The 26,407-nt window shown below is 35.8% G+C and overlaps 1 protein-coding gene across 6 annotated transcripts in view; it reads left to right on the forward strand.

Moving 5' to 3' along the window:
• The window catches only part of CSPP1 (centrosome and spindle pole associated protein 1), a 70,279-nt gene that overhangs the window by 30,206 nt on the left and 13,666 nt on the right, over positions 1 to 26,407 (forward strand). For 4 of the 6 annotated variants that reach the window (XM_086608685.1, XM_086608684.1, XM_086608686.1 and 1 more), the window contains 18 exons: positions 88 to 189; positions 828 to 910; positions 2,917 to 3,010; positions 3,964 to 4,021; positions 7,126 to 7,298; positions 8,020 to 8,138; positions 9,756 to 9,834; positions 10,174 to 10,294; positions 12,259 to 12,406; positions 14,710 to 14,862; positions 16,934 to 17,046; positions 18,118 to 18,267; positions 19,388 to 19,534; positions 20,361 to 20,465; positions 21,594 to 21,660; positions 23,140 to 23,260; positions 23,971 to 24,116; positions 24,692 to 24,832. In XM_086608685.1, coding sequence (XP_086464811.1) covers positions 88 to 189; positions 828 to 910; positions 2,917 to 3,010; positions 3,964 to 4,021; positions 7,126 to 7,298; positions 8,020 to 8,138; positions 9,756 to 9,834; positions 10,174 to 10,294; positions 12,259 to 12,406; positions 14,710 to 14,862; positions 16,934 to 17,046; positions 18,118 to 18,267; positions 19,388 to 19,534; positions 20,361 to 20,465; positions 21,594 to 21,660; positions 23,140 to 23,260; positions 23,971 to 24,116; positions 24,692 to 24,832 — 2,120 coding nt within the window. Of the gene's footprint in view, positions 1 to 87; positions 190 to 827; positions 911 to 2,916; positions 3,011 to 3,963; positions 4,022 to 6,105; positions 6,121 to 7,125; positions 7,299 to 8,019; positions 8,139 to 9,755; positions 9,835 to 10,173; positions 10,295 to 12,258; positions 12,407 to 14,709; positions 14,863 to 16,933; positions 17,047 to 18,117; positions 18,268 to 19,387; positions 19,535 to 20,360; positions 20,466 to 21,593; positions 21,661 to 23,139; positions 23,261 to 23,970; positions 24,117 to 24,691; positions 24,833 to 26,407 lie in introns of all 6 variants that reach the window. The other 2 variants (XM_009979165.2, XM_086608687.1) reach the window with 2 other exon arrangements.

A 26,407-nucleotide genomic window follows, 5' to 3' on the forward strand; every position in this document is an offset into this window, starting at 1 on the left:
GATCCAGTTGCACAAAACTGCTGGACCTTCCATTTCAGATTGGATGTTTTTAGGCAAGCATAGCTGAATGTTTTCTGTTTCTTTAAGGCCCTATCTGAATGGAATAGTAAGAGATCTACCTGCAGGTTATGAAGACGAATTAAAGGAGAGACCACATGTGCAGCAGATTTCAAGAACTGGAAATTCTAGGTGTGGTATACAGTGTATTTTTCTGATAATTGCCCTTAAAAATAATGGTGAAAGGAAACTGTTTATTTAAAAACCTTAATATGTCTTCTGAAATGGCTGATAGTTTTTCCTGCAGCTAGGATGTAGTAGAACAAGTGTTTCCTTTGAGAACAACTATTGAACCTTGCATGCCAGTTTTCTTTTTGAAACAGTAGATCACCTATTCTCCAACTGAAGACTTTTAATAATTAGAATAACATGGACCGCTTTTTGATAGTAGTTTTAAAATTCTTTTTTTTTCCTCTTGTCTTGGTTTTGCAAGTCCTGAAGTGATCTAAGTGGATAAGGCAGAAACAGAACACTTGTAAAGCCCTTACGTAAACTCTTTGACTGGCACCACTCAGTCTGTCAACATTGTTGAAGTGTTCGACTGAGCCAGTGTTTCTGATGGCTTCAGAAACCACAGGCAAATGAGAACTGTGAGAAATGCCCTTTTTCAGGCAGTTTCTGCTTTCGCTTGTGCTATTTCTTTGGATTTTAGGAAAGCTGTTTGTCATAAGTGTATCACACAGTGATGTAAGTACATCTATCATGTTTCACATAGACTGCAAGTAAATTCTCGAGTCTGATCTTTCCATTTTCTTTTTTGTCTTTGCCAGAAATCAGGCACAAATTAGTTCTTCAGCTAATGAACAGGCCAAGTCTGCAGCTGAAATGTCATGTTCTACAGGCTTTGTTCTTGGTATGTACGAAAACCTAATTAATGACACTGAATTAGCCCTTCTCTGCATATTTTACTTGGGAATAATTAAAAACTAGAAAAAAAACCATTTTTCTTCGTGCTAGTTGTCCCTAAGACTGATAAAGAAATAGTGTTTACATAGAGAAAACAAAAAAAGCAAAACACGTTCCTCTTCCCCCTTAATGTAACAGGGCTTTATAATTAATTTTGAAGAGCCAAAGTGTTTTCTTAGATTCCATTAACAGTTTAAGGCCCAGACACATTCTTCATTTTTTTTTGCGAAATGAAATACAGGAGAGATGTTAACCTCCATATTGTCAAAGACACCTAGAACTTGATATTGAATTTTAATTGCAGAAATATGGGGAATGGTAGTGTTTACAGCCTTATGCAAGAACAAATTATTCTGATCATTTTACTGCTTAAATGCAGGCATAAAAATTAACAGGGAGCGTTATTATTAAGCATAGAAGAGAGAAATACTGTTGAAAACAGCATTCCTAGCTAAATTCAGAAAATTACAAGGCAAGAGTGAAAGAATTGTAGTAGTTCTTCAGATGGGAGCTTTTGAAGACAGGATAGATTTGAATCGGTGGAAAAATTGAATAACAGTTGTCAGAATAACTTTCTGCTTATTTTTACGTTTGAACTTGCCTGATCTTCAGTGGTGTACATGGCAGGACAGTTTTTTGGAACTGTTTAAAGGCAGTGTTGAAACAGTGGTGTTGTAACGGTCAGTCTCTCTGATCTGTTCACAGTCATCTCATTTTAGTAACTTGAGTACGCAAAGTTACGAATTTGACTTCCTAGCGGTCCTGATAAGGAGAATAATGTTGTTGACTACATTGTTAAGTAAATTACAGCTTGAAATTTTTGGAAATGAGAAGTGATTTCAGCCTCCCCCAAAATCACAAACACGGGCTTAACTTGCCCATTTTGGTCACTTTACAGTCCCAGCATAATAATTGCATAAAATAGTCAGTCAGTCATGCATCCCACAGTGGCAGTGACTTTGTGTATGGAAATATGTTAGGAGTCCGTTGTGTCTGATATACTATATAGAAAGTGATGATGGTGTTTTTTCGTAGAATGGTTTCGGTTCGAAGGGACCTCGAAAGATCATCTAGTTCCAACCCCCTTGCCACAAGCAGGGACACCTTCCACTAGACCAGGTTGCTCAAAGCCTCATCCAACCTGGCCTTGAACACTTCCAGGGATGGGGCATCCACAGCTTCTCTGGGCAACCTGTTCCAGTACCTCACCACCCTCATTGTAAAAAAATTTCTTCCTTAGATCTAATCTAGATCTCCCTTTTTTCAGTTTAAAGCCGTTGCCCCTTGTCCTATCACTATACACCCTTGTAAAAAGTCCTTGGTTTTGTTTGTTTTAGAAGTAATAGAAGACACCATGCCTATTGTGGAGGAACTACCACAAGTTGAAAGTTTGTTGTATTCCTTAAAATCCATGTGAGATGATATCACTGTTTCCTTTTACATATACGTATCTGCCAATACTTTGCTAATTTTTAGTAGTCATGGAAACCATCCTAAAAGTGGAGCAATTTGGTTTTGTCCCTCTGGGTTCAACTCTTTTCACTTTTAACTTTAATTTTTATCAAGAGCAGTGCCTCAGAATTTTGGAGTGCCATAGCGTATCTTAGTTGAGCATTAGGGAAGAAAAATATAAAATTTAAGTAACATTTTTTATTTGCTGTTGCATTGCATAGCTTTGAAATTTTTAGCTTCCTGACTATACAAAACCAGGCAAACTAGGAAAATAATAATGAAAATTTTAGTAGTTTTGATCATCATACTCTAACCAAACTGCATATTAAAACTAAATATTTTTTTTTTTAGTTAGTAAAGATCCAGTGTTCTTATGCACATTCCTAGAGCGTATACTCTGCTGCATTTCAGGTTTTAAATTGACTGAAACGTGATGTTTTTGTCCAGTACCTTCTGTGTATTTTGTGGAGCATTTACGCAATGTGTGGTTTTTTCCATTAGGTGCTCAGGACCGAGAACTTCTCCAAAGGAAAAAAGAGAAATACAGGCAAGAACTAATAGAACAGATGGCTGAGCAGCAGCGAAATAAGAGACGGTAATGGGAAGTTACTGTATTTTTAAAAGATAATGGCTGAAATGTAAAGGAATTTTATGAATTCAATGTGATAAGAAAAGGTAGCTAGGTAATATTGCATCCAATTAAACTCATTATCATGAGAACTTTAGTTTTTAATAAACAAATTTACCAGCTTTCACTGGAACAAAGGAAAAGCCAGATTTTTTTTTTTTCATTTTTAAAAAATGATTTTTAGTTTCTGAAGAGTAAAGAAGCTGTAACTGAAGTTATCTTTTTGCTGGTAAAGGAGTGTCTAATTATTTTGCAGAGTTGAAAATGAATCTTGTTTTGCCCTCCAATTTAGAAAAGTAACCTTTCCTTTTCAAAGCATTTGATGATCTGGCTTATGCGGAATAATAAAGTACAAGTTTCTTGCGTACCTATTACTAGCTGCCTACTGAATGATAATACGGATACGTAAAAACACAGTGATATTAGTGAAGGAATAAGGAATTAAAAATAAGTTATTATTGACGGTTTCACTTAGATGAAAAATTGTAGATGCTGAATAAGCCTGAGCCCTGAAATGACAATATTTTACTTAGTGCTGTACTTTTGAATCATTCATTTCAATATTTTTAACATAAACTTCTTGCTGTAACTTGAATAAAGATAAATTTTTAAGAAATGTCCTGAAAGGTGGTAGTAAAAAGCAATGTGGTGGTTGGTCCTGTTACCATAGTTGGATTTTTATTAGGTGGAATAGATGATAGCCAGATACTTCTTGAGAGTTCTGTTTATTTACAGATAATATACAGTATCCTTCTTCCCTGACTCTAGAAGAAATCAAGTGGAATCATGTCTTCTGTTATCCTGTATTTTCAGAGTTATTTTAACTACAGAGTTGTGAGGTCTGTGCTTTGAAAGAATAAGTATAGTTGTTACTGCTTTCTGATTTGATCATTTTTTTTTCTTTTTTAAAACTAAAACAGTGAGAAGGAACTTGAGCTCTCAGTTGCTGCTTCTGGAGCTCGAGACCCAGAAAAGAATGTAAGGAACTTGGATTTTCTTTCACCTGTATAGACTATTTTTTAATTATGTGTACGCTGTTGTTACTCAGTCATAAAACTCTGTAGGGCTTTTATAGAATGATAAATATTGTGGTTTTTTTCTAATAGGGTATTAGCATAGAATAAAATTGAAGCCAAGAGTGATAAGGCTTTATCATTTAAGCTGAAAGCATGTGTAATGTAACTCATTACACATGCTTTCAGCTTCAGAGGAAAATATTTTCACTGAAGTTATGAAACATTTTCTTTTGCTGTGTCCAAGTGGAAATTTTGTACAAGCAATGAGTATCATGGGAAAAATACTTAGTGTCCAGTGGCAGCCTGTACATGTGCACATAAGTAACCTTTCTTTGGGAACATAAAGTATGCTGCAGAAAGTTTTTTGCTCTTTTTCAATAAAAAAAAAAATCCAGTTGTTTTACATCTGAGTTGATCTCATTGGAGCAATTTTTAATTTCAAATTTATAGTGTTTTTTTAATTATCAAATGTAGTGTTCAGGATTACAACCATTTTTGTAGGATTTTGTAAAAAGTAATATGTTTAACATTGTGTTACTTGGAAGACTTAATGTAAAGTTACTACTGTCTCCACTTCCTTAGTAAGGTGATTATTGTACGAAGAGTTTTGATTAGTGTACATGTAGGAGTGGATTGTCAGTACTAGGAACATTAGCAGCTGACTGATTGTCACGTAACTAGTATGATTTGCACATGTGCCTTTGCTAAGTGTCCAAAGCCATTGTGTTTTGGGTGCAGTAGAGATCTGCTGCTGGAGATGTGGGATGGGTAGCTTGCTTAAGCAAGACTAAACTGGTTAATAATTTAACTGGTTACAAGTTTAAGTTATCAATAGTGCTGTTTTTTTTTTTTGAGAGGCTACAACAGAGAAAGGAACTTTTGCCATTTCTGGAGAGTTCAGCAGAGATGAAAAGAACTCTTATTTCTTAGAAAATTAAGATGAATGAATAGCTTTAAGATGATATTAGCATTTGAGGCAGGAGACTGAGAATACATGTAGATAAGCAACAAAGCTGAATTGAAATTCTTGCTCCCAAAGGAGGAGGGAGAACACTGACAAGTGGTCTGGCTGCATGTTCCTGCCCTCTCTGCTTGAAGTACCTGTGGTGCTTGTTTGATCTCTTTTGCAAACTGATTCAGCTTGGCTAGCTGGCAAAAATCTGAATCTTTTTTGCTGCTTTAGTTGGCTTAGAGAGGTCAGTTGCTGATCAGGGATTTAGATGGCCAAAGGGAGACGGCTGGAGCGTACAGCTGTGAGCCACAGAGGAAAAGAGGGAAAACTGAGCAGAGGATGCTGTCTCTTTTGGCACAGCAGGCTGTGAGGTCAGTGTAAACAGTCTTGTCTTACCAAAGCTGACCAGGCAGAAGCATGCTGTGCTTAAGGACTCCATATACCATATGCATCTCAGTCAGAGACTGAAAAGTGCCTGTTGTAGGAACAAAATTGTATCCAGAGCAAATCTGGGGTATGTATAATGTTTTAAACCCATTAATTTGGCCAAAAGCCTTCAATTAAGTAGAATTGCTACATTCATTAAGCAGCAGTCTGAATGTTAACTTTAAGTTGCCTCTTGGGGAGAGATTCTAATTAGGTAGATTTCTTGATTAATTACAGGTTGGTTAAATAGCAGTGCCTGATTAAGAATCTATAAATGTAGACTGTTGTATATGCCGCTTGTCTAAAAGAAAACAATCCCCAGGATGAACTGAATACCATATTCACATCTGAAATTAGCTACAGACCTGAAATCTGGGGCCCTTCGGGAACAGTTCACATGTAACTTGTTAGTGAGAAACACTGTTCTAAATGTTCTGCTCAAGACACTGGATTTGAAAAGAGAAGTTAAAAAAACAACCAGTCTGTAGACTGCTTTGATATTTTAAATTGCTGTAGCTCACATCTATTACCTTATTTCATATATCTAAAAATTTCATGGTAAATGTTATAATCAACTATCCATGTCTAGTAGAATTTGTGTATTTTAATCTTAGTACTGTAGTTGATGATCAGTGAGTACTAACTGCCTTGTATATACTGTCTTGCAGCTAAGTGATGAGGAGGTAAACATTTAATATTTTGCTGAAATACTCCATATTGTAGGGTATACAGTTTGCTGTTAGATATTTAATATTTAACTGGTTACTGGTATTATTTTCTCTGAATGCATGTTAACTGAAGCACTACAAACTTAGGACCAGTAAATTAAAAAATAAAATCTGTTTTCACTTATACAATGTATGATTTTTTTCTGGTCTTCTGTTCTATTGACTCATTTAAACAAACATTAAAATATTTATGCATATCAGCTGGTGTAAGGGCTTTCTGGGTGTGATAGGATAGTTCTGCAACTAACTGACTTGCATGCCTTTGCATTACTTGCATGTTGCCTTTGACTTTTTTCTGAGGCTGCCAGTTATCAATAAACATTTGATATTTTTATTTAAAACAAAAAAAACAACACAAAATTTTGTAATTGTTGTGGTTGCAAAATCTAATAAAATCAAAGGAACTAAGGAAAATAACAGTATTATTATAATAACAGATTAAAGGAAAGGATTTTATTATTATTAAAATAACAGATCAAAGGAAATAACAGTGTTGCAAGGAAATGTTTATTGGAAAAAGTCTCAGTGTTTGTTTTTATTTTTACTGATTATAAGCTATTTTAGTTTTTAGGGGGAAGTGGAAGAATGTATTTTAGTTACTTTTCCTGTGCATAATATGAGAATACTGTCAATGTAAGAAACTGGTGGCTGTAGATTACCTGTACTATAGACAAATGTGTAAATACTTTTTTTTCCTGGATAATAAATAGAACTATGTACTTCCCAAAACCTGCCATAGAGGCTGGATTTTATCAATCTGTAGTAAACATGCTAGATTTCCTTGTAGTATTGGATTTCTAGTAATTCCTTGGGAGGAAAAAACGCAATAACTAGAAATTTGAACAGCTAATTGAGGCCCAGTGAAGTGTTTAACGTAGCTTAAATGGAAGTTCAGAGTATTATGTAGTAATAACAAACTCCTTTTTTTTTCCTCTATTTTCCTTTCCCCCTCCCCTTCAGCCAAATAGATTGAAGCAGTTTGGCTTGACAGCGAGAGCTTCTGAAGAGAAAGTACCTCCTGAAAGGCACAGGGTGGCTTTCCAAACGCCGATGTCTGTCCCTTCAGCCTCTCCAGTGCATGAAGATTTTCACAGGGGGCTCGCCAGCACTCTTGGTGAAATAGCAGCACCCAGGTGCTTCACCATCCTGTTCCTTCAGCATGTTAAATAGGCTTGGTGCTAAGCATGTTATTACTGCATCGTGGATGTTTGTGTAGGGTAACAGTCGTGCTGTAGCAGTGATGTCCATGACTGTGTATGACTGAAGCGTGTTGTGAGGGTGCTTGGGCATGTGCTGGGGGCACGTGCCCGGCAGTGTCCGTATTGTCAGAAGCTGGAATGGTGTGAGTTTGGCCCCTATCAGTTACGCGATCTCCCAGGGCTGAGCTCAGGAATGCAGTGTAGGCAAGGACAGCTTCCACTAGACACTGTGGCTGAGACTGAAACTGCTTTGGGAGAGAGAAGGAGCTTTAGGCATGTGGCTAAAGCTGTGCTGTGCCACTTGCCCTTTGACCAGAGTCTAATTCTTGGCTTGTTTTATTTACGGTTACTGATGTAACCAGTGAATATCGTTCACTGAACCAGTTAAAGAACGCAGACTTGTTTTATGTTCTTTAGATCTCTGGAATAGTGTGGGTTCATGCACTACTCCCTCAGGGAAGGTTAATTTCCTGCTGAGGCTTATTGTATCTTGTTCATGCATGGCACTAATGAGGGGTCTTTGGCTGAGCTAAATCCAGAGTTTTCCTATAGTGAATTTTCTTTGTCTCTCTTCCCTCCCCCTTCTTTCTTCTTTCGATGTTCTCTCTTTTCAGTTGTACAACAAAACAAAAAATTGTGTTCTTTTTTCTCTAAGGCTTGCACCGATGCCACCGCCTCCACCGCCGGTTTTGACGAACAACTACAGAACGCCTTATGATGACGCGTATTACTTTTACGGGGCTAGGAATCCTTTGGATCCCAATCTTGCATATTGTAAGTTGATGATTTTTAGATGGATTACTCGTTGGAGTGATTCGGATGACTGCTTTTAATCTAGTTAAATGATGAATAATGTAGAGCTAGTGACAGCAATTTAAACCCATTTCTTAGACGTGTATTGAATGAAAAATAGGCTTTTTTTCAGTATCGGTTTTGAATGAAGTAGTTTTCTCCAGCTGCAAAAGGGGCTATGGCTTCCAAAAATCTTGTCCATCGCTTGAACAAGCTCTAGTCTCAGCTACTTAGCCATTACTCCTCTCAGATAAATTTCTTTGTTTTTTTGATAATCAAACCATTATTTTCTAAAGTTCTTTAAATCATATTATAATTGATTACATGTTTAGGTATTGTTACAGTTTCAGATATAATTTTAAATATTTTTAAAGGAACAGTATGAAGTAATCAAACTTTTTATTTTAAGAACTCCTTTTTTATCTCCCCTTTGACTGCTTCATTATGATTTCACGAGTGAAAAAACTGTAATGTGTGTGGGGAGGGACTGGATTGTGTGGTGGTTTTTTTTTTCTTTTTTTCTTTTTATGCTTTTTAGGAGAAAACCCCAGAAATATTTTTAAAAAGTTGTGCTATCTTTATAGAAAAGTTAAAATAAAGGAGAATAAAACCTTGTGATAATAAATCTTTTACTGGTTGATTTGAATGAGTTTTGTATCCACTGTGGAATTTCAGGAATGCTAGAGATTGAAGAGCAAAAGTTTTGAGTGTGGTGTTTGGTTTTTTTTATTCCTTCCCAGTGTAAATTTCTCCCTATCGTGAAACGTAACAGCTTATGGTTTAATAAAGGTTTTTTTTTAGTTCCAGGCACCTTTTTAACCTTTTCTTTGTAATCTTATTTTCAGACCACAGTTTTAATTCACAGAAGTTTTGGGTTTTTTTGGTGGTTGTTGTTTATTATTTTTTTTGTGTGTGTTTTATTTTGGTGTTTTGCTGTTTGGTTGGTTTTTTTTACCCTCGTATCTATATAACCTCTAGGGTAAAATGACTTAAAATTTAGAATATTAAATAAACAAATACTTCAAATTCACATACAAGAGTTAGGGTGTTTTAAAGCATGTTGTCACCAAATGGAATATTGCTAGTGCTTAAAAATTTGAAAGTGTGAAATTATTTTACAGATGCATCTCTTGCTCTCCTGAACACAAGCAGTAGTACGCAGAGTCATTTCAAGCCCTGCTGTGGCAGAGTGCTGCAGGTCCTATCTCAGTAAGAGCAGCGATGCCAAACGTGCTGCCTTTCTGCAGGAGGCGGTGGGGCTCTCCTCGCAATAGAGGACACATGGAAAGCATCAGGACAAGTGTTACATTGACAGTTACTGTTTCTTTCTGTTAGTTCATTATAGAATATATAAATGAAGACATTTGTAAATTTTAAAGAGATTTAGTTGCGTTTAAGAAATAGATTTGTACCTTGGTGTTGTATTTTGTTCTTCAGAGGGCATTAAGGATTAGCTAAGTTTGTAACAGAAGTTGAGAGTCCTGTTTGTGATTTTTCCAGTCACAGAGTTTAAGCAGTGAGCTCTGTTCTTTTAAGTAATGGCAAATGTTTATGTTTGAGCATTCAAACTTTAAAATACTATTTTTTTTTGCTGTGTAGATGATACAGGTATGATGGGAATGCAACCCACACCTAATCTGGATCCTACTTCAGGGCAAGGCCCTGTGGAGCAATCTGTGTGAGTGTTATCTGTATTCATACTCTTTGTTTGGGTTTGTTTGTATTGATATGCTTTTCATGTTGGGAGTATTTTGCTGATAATGGATATGCTTTTGAAATAAAATGTGTTAAAGACAACTCTTTAAACTTCTAATTAAGAATTTCTATCTAAACAATAATTCAGTTAACTCTTATTTTTATATGGTTTTATGAAAATGTTTGAGATTATGAACTGCCAGGGTGTGGAAAACAGCAGTTCTTAAATATTTCAGGCAGGGATTTTTATTTTTTATTTCAATTCCCCTCCCCTCTGGACCCTGTGATGTTTTCCTTTTATATGTGTGGTTTTCTAATTCAGAAGTAACATTGGACAGAGGAATACAGGAGATAGACAAAGAAGCATAGGAGTATTTTCTGAAGAAAAAAAAAAGCCTTCCAAAGAGGCAACACTTGCTTATCAACAAGAATTACAACAGCAGGTACTGAGTGATAAAGCTTCTGATGCTTTCTTTTACTTTTTAACATATGATGGTTGTAACTGTAGTACTCTTTCAAACATATTTATTTCATTTACAAGTAAAAAGCTTTCTTAACTCTTCCTCCCTTCATCACTTCCTTCTTCTCATTGCTCTGGCCCTGCTTTAGCTCATTTTTGCTCTTCAGGTGGACACTAAGCTCTTCAGTTTGTTGTTTTTTTGTTTGGTTGGTTGGTTGTTTTTTTGTTGGGTTTGTTTTTATTTTTTGGTCAGAGGCAGAGAGGACGCTAAGACTGGCAGCAGATTAGTTCCAGGCATGGAGTTTTATATGGTTACTTTCATAGACATAAGAACCTGCATCTTAAAAGCAATGAGTTGTATTGCTCTGATATTCCTTTTGAGCATTATTGCTATAATTATTAGGAACACTCCAATTTCAATAAGTTCTTCATGATAATTTGGATATTAATTCAAAAGCTTCCCTAATGTTTTCTTCCAGTGTGTTTGTAGGTGATGTCTTATCTCTTTTCAGCTTCCTTTTTGACAGACTAGACAAATTTATTGAGTTTCCCGTCTTCCAGTAGACATCCTAGTCCCGTACTCATTTTAGTGGCTTTTTCCTGCTGCGCCTTGTGGGAGTTTATATTTATAAAATGTATTCGAACATGATGAGACTTGTTATTTCAGAAGAAATTTTACTAGAACCTAGTTCAGTGGCATGGACGTTTTCTTATCTTACTCTTCTTATGTATTTCTTCAGTGGAGATAAATAATTGCTATAAAAATATTATAGTTATGATTGTGCATAGGGATAAAGAAGAGGCTACCAGTAAGGTCAAAGTAAAAGTAAAATAAACATTTAGGAATAGTGTCTGATTTTGCATTTCTGCTTCTCTGAAGGTGTTTTCTCACTCTAATCTTAAGAAGTAAATTTTATCTTACCATATGAGAGAATGCAAAATTTGACATAAGGGTCTAATAGACGTGGCATGATACAGTCTTTCAAAGTTATTATGCTGCTTATGATTGAAAGCCAACAGAAGGTACTCTGCTTTATTTTCCTAGAGGCAAACCTGAGTGACCATTTTTGTAAACAGTCGAAGGGGCTAGATGGGCCTAGCCCATTCGTCTCTTACATTCATCTAGATGGGCCCACTCATTACATCTCTTAGGAAATTACAAAGCTGACAAGTTACTTGATAAAGGGAAACGTTTATCTAATGCACAGAAGAAACAAGCTCAAGAAAAATACATTAATGTTTTTCAGCTACATAAAGAGTAGCTAATGTTTTAAAAGCTTTGAATAGAAGATGGACTTTTTAAACAGCTGTTCTCTTTATAAATGCTACATTAAGTTATTAGGAGACTTAGTTATATAAATTTAACCTGATTTTGAAGAAAAGGTGGAACAAACCATGTGAACAGTTCTGGATTATATGCATGCATCATCATGTACTAATGCAGAAAACTATTTCATGAATGGTTACAGAACTCTGTAGCATTCTGTTAAGGCACTTATTGTTAGGAGTGCCTGGCATTCTTTATCTCATGTCATCTCTAGTCTAAGTTTTGGTTAAACAAAATATACCAGGTTGAGAGAAGCAAGTGCAGTAGTATTGTAGAAATCTACCCGCTTAATTTTCAGGTAGTATAAACAAGGATCCAAAGATACGGGACTTTTGATCTACTGCAAGTGTCAGATGCCAACGTTTCTGGAACTTGGAAGTCTTATAATTTTTATCTCTGTGTTTCTCTGTGATTATCCATAACTGGACGTGCATGTTTTGACAACAGTATTCAATGCGCTGTCTGCAGTATAGGCAGTGAAATGTTGTCTCTATCAAGCTATTTGCTTGATAGAGATGGGAGAAATGGATAATGATAGCATTCAGCTTGCTCTGTTAGCTTTTTATTAAAATGATAATGTGATATTTTTATGCGACTGACTTTGGTTGGTTTGGGTTTAGATAAGAGAGAGAGAGGAACGACGCAGACAAGAGAGAGAGGAGAAGGAACGCTACGAAGCCAAGTTAGAAGCAGAAATGAGGAATTACAACCCCTGGGGAAAAAGTGGTGGTGGTGCTCCTCTCAGAGATGCACAAGGAAATCTGATAAGTATGTTTGCCAAAATTATGGGTTGTCTTTTCAAGATTGATGTTTTCTTGCTCTTGCAAGGGCTCTATTCAGATATGTTATTCTTTGTTTTGTAATGCTGGCAGCCCTTTATTGACCAATAGACATACTTATTTCAAGTATGCATCAAGACATGCATTCTAGGAATATTTAATTGAGTAATCATTTTGATTTCTGTAGAGTCATTCGAAGAGTGCAATTTGAACAAAATGGGAAACACAGGATATGTCAAGTATAAGTGAAGATACAATGCAATAGTAAAGAGAAAAGGAGGAGAACAACCTGTTAGATTCATCTGCAATACAAATGTGCTAAAGTCTGTTGTGAAGACTTTTATTTAAACATTTTCCAGAAACAAGGTTTTTTTTTTTTATCGTTTTTCTTATTTTTAAAAATAACTTCTAAGCTTAGAAAGCTCTACTTGTGACGTGGAAAATGGAAGCATGTTTGAATAAATGTATAAAGCTAAGTGGAATATTTAAAGTTTACCAAGTTACACTGCTGGTAAATGGCTATATAAATAGCAGTAAGCAGTAATGTGTTTTTAAGGTTTATTTTTTTTCCAGGTGCTGTTTTATACAAAATGGCAGTCGTGAGCTGGAAGATAGATATGATCTAGTCAAGTTGTTCATCCACCCCTCCAGCAAATCAGAGATAGATACAAGATTAAAACTCAAATTTCTGATCCTGGTTCCTAGTCAACTCTACAGGAATAGTTTACCTAAATAAAAACAATACTCAGTAGGCACAATTAGATTAGTATATTTCAAAATCTTAGTCTCTTCATTTTTGCCTTTAACATCTGATCGAGTCTTACAATTTTATCACTATTGATTTGTAATGTGAAACAAATTGGTTTTCTTATTGTTGGAATATGATGTTGAATTCTGATTAGATTTTTAAAATATGTCTTCTGGTAATAAAATATGAGTTTTTTCAAAGCATTATGACACGTGAACGTCATATGGCTAAATTCACAATGAAGTTCGAGAATAGGAGTTAAAGTTTAAATGATTTTTAAAGATCGTGTGCCCAGATAGTAAATTTAGAAGCTTGTGTTGAGGATCCAAGCTTGTGTTTATCCCCAGAGCAAATAGGAGTGTTCACATTGCCTAACTTTAGGCACTGCATTTAAGTGTCTGGCTTCTTTATCTAGACTTTACAATGGTGTGAGTAGAGTGGATCAGAGGAAAATGCAGGCATCTCATGTTAGCCTGAGCTCTGCATATACCAACTAAGAAGCTTATCTCTGTTGATAAATGAGGAACCAAGAGAAAGAAGTTTCTTAGCCTATTTTCCTGAATTACACATGTAAAGTTATTTTTCCTACTATGGTTTAGCAGCATAATGGATAAACTATGAGTCAAATGTTGTGAAACATAACATGCTGTCTCTGCCATGTCTCTTTTTTTCTGCGGTGTGACTTGGCCTTGCATCCTCTTGAAAATGTTTGTAAACAGCTTTTGAGACTCCAATGTATGCAAAGGCTGTTTTACGAAGAGGGAGGTAATTTAAAGTTGTTGGAATCTGTGTGGTTAAATGACTACAGTAATTCATAATTATCAGAAATGCTATTTAAAAAGATAATCTGAAAACTGGGTAGTAGTTTTTTGCTTTGAAAACAGCTTTCTAGGTACAGTATGGTGAACACTTCAAAATGAGCTGAAATTGACATCTTTGATCAAGATTTTTATGGTAACAGAGAGGCGCCATGTAAATTTTGGTGAAAGTGTTGGGTGACATTGTTTTGCTTATATACAGAAATCTGCGCCTACATTGTTACTAAAGATACGAAGACCAAAATACACTTTAATGGTTCAATTGTGCTTGTTGCCCATAATAGTAATCAAATAGAGATTCAGTACTTAAAATACCAGTACTAAACTCAAAAGTATTTTACAGCTTTAAGGAAGTAGAAGAAGGAGCGGTTTGTAAACACATGCTTGTCAACACAGACTTGTCAGTCATTTTTGTCTTTGAGCTCTTTCTCTTTCCATTTCATAGTGTTTTTGGGCAGGGGAGAGTGGAGGCTTGCTGTGAAGAATCATTCCTGGCAAAAGAAAACCAACAAAATAAATCTTTTAATCAGTGAATTCCTAATGACTAGTGTTTCACCCACAGCTTCTATATTCTTCTTTGCTTAAATTTTTTGTTTGTTCCCATAGTTGATATGCCCAGGAAAAGTGGAGTCTGCTCAAAAATCCCTGTATTTTTGAGAATCTATGGTGAACTGTGCCTTTTATGAGAATAAAATATTATAAACAGTTATTTCCCCTTTCCTTTAGCGGACTTGAATATGATGCACAAGCGAAATGAAGATGCATATCATAATCCAGAGGCAAGACTGTATGAAGATAAAAGGGCTATTGTATCTGTTGACCTAAGTTTGGCCTCCTCAAGACCTGAGAACACAGAAGCATCTACAAATAAAATAGCAGGTTTTTAAGAATTATAGCTCTAATTATTTATAGGTCTTAGTAATCAAAATTCTCTAGTTTCTTTACTCCTTCCTAGTAGTCCTATGATAGTGTTAGTGCTCTCTACCTGCGAAGTCAGTATCATGCTTCTTTCCCAAACTTCTTCATTGCTATCACAGTGTGCACTAAAAATGTATTGTCTTATCTGTCTTGTCAGTAATGATAAATAATAACTCTTTTAGCACGGAACAGTCAGGATCAGTCCATTAGTTTTCCAGGTTCAACGTTATCTAATCAAATCTTCATACATATTTTTTGACTTTTAAATGATACACTAAAATACAACTGTATAGTAGGAGAGAGGATGGAATAAAAGGAGGAAGAGGGTCTGCAGGTGTATGATGTTACAGGTTAAGATTAAGTTGGCACAGTAACTAGGTTAAGTTCTAAAAAGTTACAGGTAAATTGCAGGTACATATGCAGCCCTGTGCTCTGCCTTGAAGTTTTAGGGATTTTATTTTACTTTCCTATCTAAAAAGTAATCTTTTAAAATCTTTAAATCTTTTAAAGCATCTTTCTCTTCTTTTATGAGACATCTAAATGAGAGAATTCTGGTACTCCAGACCTGTCCCTAGTTTGGGATGGGCAAAGGCCAGGATCGGTGGTGGTTGAACTGTTGCACTTCTGTGTAAAGAATTACATGGTATTTGGAGCATGGATTTGCTTCCCAAGATTGCAATTCAGTGTCCTGACCACTGGCTGTAGAATCAATTTTTTTTGTTCCTTCTATTCCCCCTCTTACTCTTTCTCCCCAAGACAGTGTATATTTAACCATTTAGTAAGAAGTGAAACAGGCAAGGCTGATAAAGTAATAATGCAGAATAGCAAAGAGCCCCCTGGTTAGATCACTTACTTTAGGATCTCCGAGGCGTTGCAGATCAGTGGTGGGAACTTTATTGTCTTGCATCTTCGATTTGATTAGTCAGCCAGTAAAGTGGCTTTGTGTGGGTTTTGGTGGCTTTGGTTGTTTGTTTGGGTTTTTTTGGTGGTTTTCTTTTATACCACCCCACTAGAAGAGAAAGTTGTGGGGTAGTAGCTGGTACACAGTAAATTCATCTCTTGATACCTTCCATAGTAACTTGTCTGTAGCAGTAAGCATGTGCATTCCTATGGGAATATGCGTATATGTTATTTTCGCTTTCATCTGACTTGGGTAGTACATCATGGTAAGGGGGAACACGAGAACAGCTGCCGCTGTGTCCATCTCAGCTCAGTGCAGCTATGGCTCTTGCACATCCTTGAGGCACTGTCCTTTGGAGCAGATATGATAGGAATGAAGAACATGCTGTGTCAGCTGAAAAGTTAACACAACTTACTCTACTTTTCCTTTACTTACTTCCTTTCTCCTCTACTTCCTGTAGGGATCCTGTTCTGGAAAACCTGTTCTATGTGGTATCTGAGTTAACCCTCCTATCTAGAGCTTTTAGGACTGTATGGTTATGACACATTTGTAATTCAGTGCTAAAGGAGACCGGACACTTCAAACGTCATAGGCACCTTACACTAGCAGAACTCAGGTTTCTGACTGCTTAGAATTTTATTTGCCAATTTTGGGCTTTGTTTTTTGTAGCAACCATTGCTATTTTATCTAAATATTTGCTCTGTTAGGATGTTCTGTTTTTAAAGAGTGAATAAACCTAAGGAACAGATCTACATGTGTTAAGTCACCGTAATGGCAAGCAGTAAAGTTATGAGATGTAAAATCTTTGCTATTCTAATTAACTCGCAGGTAACATGTTTAGATACTAAACTGTAGATTGGACTGTAGAATATATATGACTCTTATAGGTGTTATTTTGTAAAAAGACAAGTTGCTTGAAAATTATTAATTGAGCAATTAAAACCTGACAGTATTCCAGGCAGAGAACGTAAAAACTTTTAGTCCCAGGTATTGTTTTCAGCTGTAGCCTTAAATTATGGCTATGATAAACTACCTTTTGAAACAAGTGTCTCAGATTCCCACTTCTTCACTCTGGCTTGCTGTCTTAAATTTGCCTTGATTTTTATATTTAACTTCCCTCCTCTCCCTTAGGTTTTACATTTGCACAGACCTCTCCTTTTGCTCGAGGTAATGTGTTCGTTGAACCACCGTCTCCACAGCATCTTAAGCGACAGGAGTCGTACAAGAACTTTCTTCGTCTACAGGTGAATGTGCACACCGCTTATCGTCTAGTTAACTATATTTTAAAAAGAGGGATTACAGTCAAAGTAAATCATCAGACACTACTGACCAAAGACTTTATCCAGTCAGAGCCAATTCTGTACACAAGAGGTGTACTAAGAGCTATATGCTATTGAGTGTCTCAGCTTTTGCCTTAAAAAGTGATGCTATTAATAGGTGGCTTCGTTATTCTAGACTCTGTATTTTTTTTTTCTAAGTACAGCTCTCTAAATACAGTATTGAGTTCTCAGATTGTGCATACAGTACAAGTTTGAGTGCATAAATATGTAAAGAAACAAACATGTTTGCCCTTGGAAGTCTATATGATACAAATGCATGTTCATCAGAATGAAATGGTGATCAGTGAGACAATAATAGTGTAGTTATTTCTTGATGGGCATACAAAACATCATTGTTCTTCTACCAGCTTCTGTCCATAATACTTTGCATATAATCTTATGCCACCAGAATTAAATATAAATTTAATTAAATATCAAGGAAATTCTAGATAATTTAAAAGAGTACAGATGTCATACGGTGGTTTGATGTGGATCTCTTAAAAGATCAAGGTTTTTTCCATATATAGTGCTGCCAAAAAGAATAAAGAATGGGCAGATCTTTGGCTTCAGTGAGTCAGCACTGTGTCTAAAAATATTATAATTGTGAAATGGAAAAAGATAATTGCTGTGTCTTTTTTGTTTTGCTTTCGCATCTTCCATTATTTAATCAGTGAAGAAAAGTGTTATTCCAGCACATCCGGAGTAGAGTGTTAGGAAATATTCAGGTTTTATTAGTAGCATTTATAATTAGTATTCTTACTGGAGGATGGCTCAGTAAGTAGCGGCCAAAAAGAAAGAGTAAAATATAATCTCATTTTAAAGGAATTCTGAAGCTGAAATGTACGACTGGCCCTAGAATTCTTTCAGTTGCTCCATACAATCTTTGATTGCAAAGTAGGTACTAAAAAAGTCCGTAGAAGATTGTGGTGGTAAATGTTATTCATCAGATTATTGCTGGCTATTTACAGTTGAATACTTCTTTGCTTTATTTTCTAGATTGAAGAAAAGAGACGTAGGGAAGAAGCAGAGCGAGAAAAACTTAGAATGGAAGAAGAAAAAGAAGAAAAACGGCTAGCTGAGCAGAGGATGAGAATTCAAAAAGCATATGAAGATGAACAAGAAAAGAAAAGAAAGAAAGAGGAGGAGGTGTAGTATTTTGATACCTTGACTTTTTTCTGTCCTAAACTAAGCCTTTGTAATATTTGTCCTCTAGATTAAGAAGGTAAACTGAGAAGTGTTCTGTGTATTGACCTTTGCTTTTAAAAGGGTCTACATTAGCCTGAGGAGAGGTAGAAAATTTCATTTACTAGCACATTCTTCTCGCTCTTTATGGTATGCTACCACTTGAAGTACTGTTAATTCTTTTAAGAAAAATGGTATCATTTTATAATTGACAGTGGTGCTGTCCTTTTCAAAAGAAATTGTTTGTGAGGCCGAGAAAAAGCTTTGTCAAACTGCTGGATTTAAAAGCAAAAGTAAGCTTTTTTTTTTATTAGCTTTTTAAATGTAGCTCTCATGGAACTGTTTGTGTTCTGAATGTAGCTATACAGGAAGATTTCGTAAAGGCTTTTTTTGAATTGGTCAGGATGTATCTTTGAGATAAGAATACTACTTGGTTTGAAAGAATGCCAAGCAAATCATAAATAATTGTAGGAAAAGAACACAAGCCCATCAGAGATGGGAAAATCTTTCACTACCCTGCAGGATTATGAAAGATCAGTTCAGGATGCTGGACTTCAAGATTTTGAAGACAGAACACTTACCTTATATTCTAGATTCTTTCCTCCGGTATGAGCAAATGAGTTGGATGAGTCTTGTCTTCTGGATAACAGAGCTGGTCTAGTATAGAGTAGGAAGCTAACTGGTACCATCGCTTTTCACAAACAGAAGACTAAAAGTGAGTCTGGATGATAATTGTGAGCTCGTGATAGGATGGTGGACATGTGCAGTATGTTTTGTTTGAATTTGAATTTTTGGAAATTGCTCCTACGGTTTAGCCTTAACTGGCAGCAGATCTGGTGACATAAACTGGTGTTTATTGAAGTTATTAGGAATTCTGTTAAATGAAGTTAGCAGAGCCAGGACTGCAGATGTTTAATATTTGCATGGCATAATTTTTAATTTGAATGTTTGAAGTCAGCCTAATGAAATATGCTTTTCATTTCACACTAATCACTTTGATGTGTAATTTTAACTTCTCAAAGAAAAACACAGCAAAACTTTATTAATGTGGAGTCTTTTTTATGTACAAATGTTTATGTTACAGCGAAGATTGAAAAATGAAGAAATAATTCGATTAGATGAAGAGAGGCAAAAAGAGGCAGAAAAAAGAAGAAAAGAAAAAGAAGAAAAGCAAGATGAACAACTTAGACAATATTTTGAGAAAGAAAAGATGGAAGAGGAAAAGAAGATGGTATGCTCCAGTGACTTTCTAAGATACAAATACTTCTTCCTAGCTTTTAAAAATAACTGGATTTTAAAGAAATTTCATGATTTCTTTGATCTCTACCTACAATATTGTTCCCCTCTTAGTTTAGCAAGCTATGGTGTGCTTAGTGCACACACAGAGAACAGCCAATTGAAAACCAGACACACCACAGTGGAAACTTATCTTGCTGATTAAATTCACATTGGAAAAAAAAGTAAAAGCAAGATAAATAAGAGCAAGCTGCACTCTATAGCTGAGTTTTATATCTGCTCTGAAGTACCACGGCCTGTTTTTGCTTAGCGCCAAGTACAAATAAAAATAAAGTTGTATAATTTAGAGGACTGGAAGACTGTTCATCTTCAACAACAATGTTCTTTGTAATTATTTTCCTTTGACCTGATGTAAGAAGTCCATCACATAGAAGTCTGGTGGACAAAATCTAAATAAATTACAGAACTGTTTCTCTTCTAGAAATTTCTACTTGTCATTTCTCTAAAATGAACAGATACAATGGAAATGTCTAGAGGAAAAAAGAGATATGTAACTTAGCCATAAATTTAAACAACTACATCATATAAAAAAAGTATTAAAATTACTATAGGTAGACAATAAAATAGCATGAAATAATTTAGGCAATAATTTTATGCAGTTAAGAGTCGAAAGCAAATTAAATACAAAAATAATCCAATTAAGATAAGCAAAAGCATTTTTCTATCAAATAAAAAATATTAGCCAAACTCTTCTTGTCCAAAATAATACTTTATTCAGAATCTACAGGAATGTAGTTTGAGTCTGGCTTTCCTCCCTGCAGTTTTCAAGGCAACAGTCTCCCATCGTTCCTGCTCTTCAGAACAAATCCATAAGAAAAGAAGAAAGGATTCCCTCTGCTGAGAGCCATATATCTTACTATGCGCAAGTATGAGTTTTATAGTCAACGTTTACTGATATATTTAAGACAGTGCAGTGTATGAAATCCTACCAGGTTTTTAATGTTTGCCAGTTATTACTGGAATATCACAAATAACTAGAGGCAGTCTTTATGTTAGCCAGTCTTGTTGCTTTGAAATTTAATATTCAATTTAATTCAAAGTATTGAAGAAATTTTTTTTGGGTGTGTTATTTTAATTTTTTTTCTGCATGCACATTTTCCGTAGGGATGAGCACCTTGTTTTTAAGTGTTAGATACTCTGTCTAGCTTTACCAAGGGTCTAGCGATCTCACAGTTTAGGATAAGAAAGTTTACATATAATCTAGCACCTCGCTGTGTTCACTCAGAGAAGAATTTAGCTCAGGCATGAAGTTTAATGTTGATTCCTAGCTACAGACATTATTGTTTTATCTTTTTATTTTTGAAGGTACAAAAAGCTTTTAACTCCTACTACACTTCACTTTCTTCTTGGCATCATGAATGAGTTACAGTAGTGGTCCCGAGACCTCTCATTTCTTTCGCTTGATTTAATCTTCCCTAGGATAATGTTTTTTTGAAAAGTAAATTTATCCTGGGAAGAGTAGATTAAATAATCATCTATGAGATTTGAATCTCAGGCTACACTTCTGACTTTTTACTGGGACTGTTTTTTTATCTACTATCTGTATGAACTGGGCTAAAAATTTAAAAAAATTAATTTGCCATCACATGATAATCATAGAATCATAATTTAGCAAAATACTTTTTAGTGCAGTTTCAGAAAATGTTTTAAGTAAGACTTTAAACCTTATTTAAAACTGTTGCTGTCCCTAAATGATAAGAATGCTCCGGAGGAAGGTCAGCTTATTTCTGTGTCTTTGCAGTACTTGGTATAGCTTCGTATCGATCTCTGAGCAGTACATGCTAGGTATTATCATAGTAATTTGGATTATGCATTTAAAGATCAGATTTGAAAAAACCTTTGGCATTAACAACCTTTGTGGTTACTATTCTGTCTTTCAGTAGTAGTGGTAGTTAATATAAGTTAGACATAGAATAAGGAAATAAAATGTACTTATGTCTGCTATATTTTCTTCCTTTGACGCATTAACATGTCGTATTCATTACGATCACTAGAATCCTCCACAACCAAGGGTTCCTTCTCCACCTGTCCCTGCTAGAAGAAATCAGTTGCGTGCATTTGGTAGGTATTGTCTTTACTGCAAGCTCACCTTCTATTACAATGAAATTGTTCTCAGTTACGGTTGTCTTTCTAGCCTGCAAAGGAACAGTCTTATAAAGTTTGCATTTCTACATGGGTGTTCCCTCTGTCTTAGTATTGTCAGTATATTAGTATGGTATGTCCAAAGTATTAATACAAAATAAAATGCGTTTATTATGTGTCTTCATCAGGAAATATTTTTTTCTAAAAACTCTGATAATGGGATAGTCTCCATGGGAAGTGCTGGATCTTTCAGTGAGGACAGTGGTGACCACTGTGACCAGAACATTGCAAAATAGGAGAGTTTTGGATTGGCTGAGAAATGGATTAGACCAACAATGTGTAGAGCATTGCAGTCCTAACTCTTAAATTCTCCTTTCCTTTGTTAATCTGCCTAATCCTCTGCTTGTTGCTCGTAGTTTTCAGTGGTGGCTTTAAAATTCAGACATGCTGGGAGGATCTCCTTTGCTCTTTATATGTTAGTTATCTTGGCAATATGTGGGTGGAAAGCAGTAGTTTTTCTTGAATCTTTTTTACAAATATAAAAGAAACAATATGTAGAACGTACAGTAAATAATGTCCTACAAATGCTAACCCCCCACAGTCAGTACCTGGGTCTATTTCAGGGAGTTATGGCTCTTGCACTAAATGGAAGGCAGAGCAGTTCTTAATGTAGGTCTTGGAAATCGATTGACAGACCATCTGTCATGAGAGAAATAAAGACATATGAATTAAATCTTGTGCTTGAGGGTTTAAGCTAGTAAAACTTGCTTGCCTGCTAGATTCTGGACTCAGACTAAAAGTAAAATATCAAATATCATGCTTAATAAGTGTGTTAATTGGAAAATAAGTAATTTATGAAACTGTTTTAACTTGTTGAGAAATGCTGTCCTGACCATAAAAAAACAGCTTAGACCCAAAGTAGGTCTGAAAAGTCAACATAAGTACATGCTAAAATGAAGTGTTGAAGTTAGAACTCTTTAACACCTAAGAGAGTCTGCACTGAGCAGACAGATATCCCACTTCTGAGTTAGGAAACAGAAATGAGGTTGTGTGCTTGCTGATACCACCTCAGTTCTTATCATTTACCTCTCAGACTCTGAAGACTCTGTAAATTTTCTAATTTCGAAATAGGGCTATTCACTGGCAGTGTCCACTTGCTGGTTAATCATAGCTTTTCATTTTTTAAAGTACAGCAAAATATTTCCATTGAATTTGGATGCTTTCTGCTGTTCAGGGGATCTGGTCCTTGTGCTGCCTCAAAATACAAGCTCTGACCTGATTTCTAGCATATGAAATGTTGCAGTTCTTGTGTGTGTATGATCCCTGTTTTAATTAACAGTTCATTATCTCTTTTTTTTGTTGTTGTTGTTGTTGTTTGTACCTTATATTTATGAGGTAGGCAGAAAAGTGACTCTGATACTCTTTCTTTATTTTTAAATTATTTGTGTTAAATTCCAGAGGAAAGAAGGAATGTGATAAATGAATTATCCGAGATGAAGAAACAGCTCCGTAGCGAAGAGAGGCGGCTGCAGGAACAGTTGCTAAATGTGGCCAGTGATGATGACGTACCAATCACGTGGTAAGAATTTCATCTTCGGTTTTAGAAGTTAGATTTTGCACAGGAACTCAAAGCTACTGTGTATTAGTAGCTGGTATTAGTTGGCTAATATACATGAGTGAAATGAAAAAATACAAAGATTGAACTTGTATGTAAAATTTTCTTAATTTTTTTCTGATGTGTATCAGTTTTTATTCCCAAGAATTGTACTACAGTTATAGTGTAACAGTGACTGTACTGGTAACGATTGGAAGTTGCAATACTATGTCTTGGAGAGTGGTCCAAAACAGGTGTCTAAGGCAGAATTTTATCTTATTACCTTTTTCCTAGGGCATAATTTGTTCCTGTGAACTGCAGTACTTCTGCTGATGAATATGCTTGTGAATAGCACAGTGCTGTGGTAGTACTTTTTTTCTTATTGAAAACCTTATCCTTTTTATTTGCAAAAATCTGGTTGACTTCCAAAATGTATTAGTTAATTGTACCAATTAGTTGGAAAAGACTCATCAGATCATCAGTCTAAGTTCCACTCCATAAAGTATGAGGGGTTTTTTTGATTTTAAGTAAGTTATCTTTTTTATAACAGTGTCATTACTTTCAAATTTATTTTCCAGTTTTGATAGCTTTATTTAAAGATAAAAGAAGTGAGCTTTATCAATATTAAATTTCCATCCAACTTATTAATATTACAGTGGTAAATTATATTCTGCTTGTTTTATAAACTTTTCAAGCGGGAGGAGAGAGAAGAATCCAAAGGACATATTTGAGATGGCCAGGCTTCGTCTTCAGGCTCCAGTAAGGCGACCTTCATCAAAGGAGGCACAAGATCCCATCAATATACAGAATATCTGGGAATTCAATGATCTTAAATACAAAGGCAGGTAGATTTTCTTGTTATTGATGAAGAAGGGTAGTGAAACATCTGTTCTTTTCCTCCATCATCCACACCACCCAGGACTTAAAGACAAAAATAAAAATCAGCCTTTTCACAGCTGCTGCCTATACACAGCATACTCTCTGGAAAGCTTTTTATACATGTGTGTGTATCTCTGTGTGGCCATTTCTGCAAGTGCACACAATTCACGGCATTGTAATGCCGAGTTATCACTCAGAGCAATCACCTAGCTTCCAGTCCTTGCTGCTTAAACTTCTTATGCATTTGATATTATGATGTTACTGAAAGTGGAGTGAATTTGATTTTTTTTTTTTATTTTTTTTTTTTTACCCACCAACAAAACACAATTCGGTCTAACTTTCTGTTTCTCCTTTACCGGAAAATAGATTTTTTTAATACAATAAAATTTTAAAATCATTGCTGAAGTGGCTCATCCTCTTGGCCATTGTCACCATTATTTTTAATATTTCTATGACTTTGTATCTGTAGGTAGTTCTTTAAAAATGTTTTTCAGAAATGTTGTTTTAGGGAAAATAAATATCATAACTTTGCTTTAGATTCTGAAACACGTATGGGCTTGAGGCACATGTATCCTGATCCTCCAAAAGATGACCAGACTTTGGAGATTCAACAGCAGGCACTATTGAGGGAGCAGCAGAAGAGACTTGACAGAATGAGAACGAGGAGAGAAACAGAAGGTAAGGAACGAACAGTTTGAAATAATTTCACTGATTATTGTTTATTTGTTTTGTATTTGATAAGAATTAAAAAACATCTGCTCTAGTTTTACTTCTTTCAACATCAGCACTGCAGTACAAAACAGTAAAACACCAGAATGCTACAATTCTGTCATAATGTAAAGCATAAAAAAATTCCGCTTGCTTTTTTTTTTTGTGACTGTTTCTTCTTGTTTCCCTGAAAGTAACTTAAATAATGCTTCATACTTTAGAAAAATGAAGGAAAAGTAGTTTAGTTACTGTTTCTAAAAGAAAACTACAGAGTGTTAAAACTCTTCAGCTGATTTGTGATAAAAGCGTTAGCAGATAAGTTCCTTGTGGCATTTCTTCAGTTCTCACTGAGGAAGTAGATGGCTTTGAACTGTGAATTGGTTAAAATGCAGCCAGTGTGTCTTCACCTTGATCTCCTTGTAATGGATTAAATTTCTTTTATTTCTGTAGTCTTGGGTTGACTATTTCAAAGTTTCAGAAATCTGTATCCATAAACAGGCTTCGCTTTAGAAACCACATGTAAGATATCCTAACTAGTTTGAGGTTCCAGAATGAAAATGTTGCTTGTATCTCTTAGTAGAGATCTTCCCAATATAGTAAAATATTAACATCCCACCATAGTAAAATATTTCAGCTGCATATTGCAGAAGCAGGGAAAAGTAAATGTAATGCCCCTTTTTTGCATGCTGCACAACTCCAAATGTAAGGTTCATTCAGATATCTTTTACGGACAGTCATGAAAGAGCAGTATCTCAAGTCATTTCAGATGTTATTTAAAAATATCGCAAGAGTTGCTTCAACTTTCCAAACATTACAGTTCCAACTATACAAATGAACTAAGTTTTGAGTGCAAGATACAAATTTCTCAGAAAATTGTCTCTGTAATTCAGACTGGCCTCACTGAATTTTTGAAGAGAAGGTAACTTTATTTCTGTGGTGGCTTAGCCTTCGCTAGCAGCCGAACTCCCGCTCAGCTGCTCGCCAGCTTGTGTCCCCGCGCTCATGTCCTCCCACTCGTGCCCCTTGGTAAGACGGGGGAAACGGGAAGAAGAAAGCTTGTTGGCCAAGGTACGGACAGGGAGATGGCTTGCCAATTGCTGTTGCAGACAAAAGAGACTCAACTTTGGGAAAAGTAACCTAATTTATTATCAATTTAAATAAATATTTAATTACTGATTTTTGAGTAGTGGGAAACAAAAAGACAAACGTTTAACCCACACCTTTCCTGTCCCCTTCTGCATGCCCAACTTTGCTTCTTCACTCCCAATGCCCCTGCTCCCCTTCCTTGGTACCACCTCAGGTTATGCTCAGTCCCTTCAGTGACACAATGAGTGACATCAGGTGGGAGGTGGGGGATTACGGTCAGTACACAGCAGTTTCTGTCTGCTGCTCCTGTCGTCTTGTCTTCTTGCACCACGATCTGCTCCAGGGGCTGCAGGGTAGTCTGTGCTCCGGCACCTGGAGCACCTCCTCCCCCTCCGTCTTCTCTGACCTTGGTGTCTGCAGGACTGCTTCTCACACTTTTGTCTTCTTTCCTCACTGCCG

Source organism: Tauraco erythrolophus, chromosome 3 (genome assembly GCF_009769465.1).
Source record: "Tauraco erythrolophus isolate bTauEry1 chromosome 3, bTauEry1.pri, whole genome shotgun sequence".
In the NCBI taxonomy this organism is placed as follows: Eukaryota; Metazoa; Chordata; class Aves; order Musophagiformes; family Musophagidae; genus Tauraco; species Tauraco erythrolophus.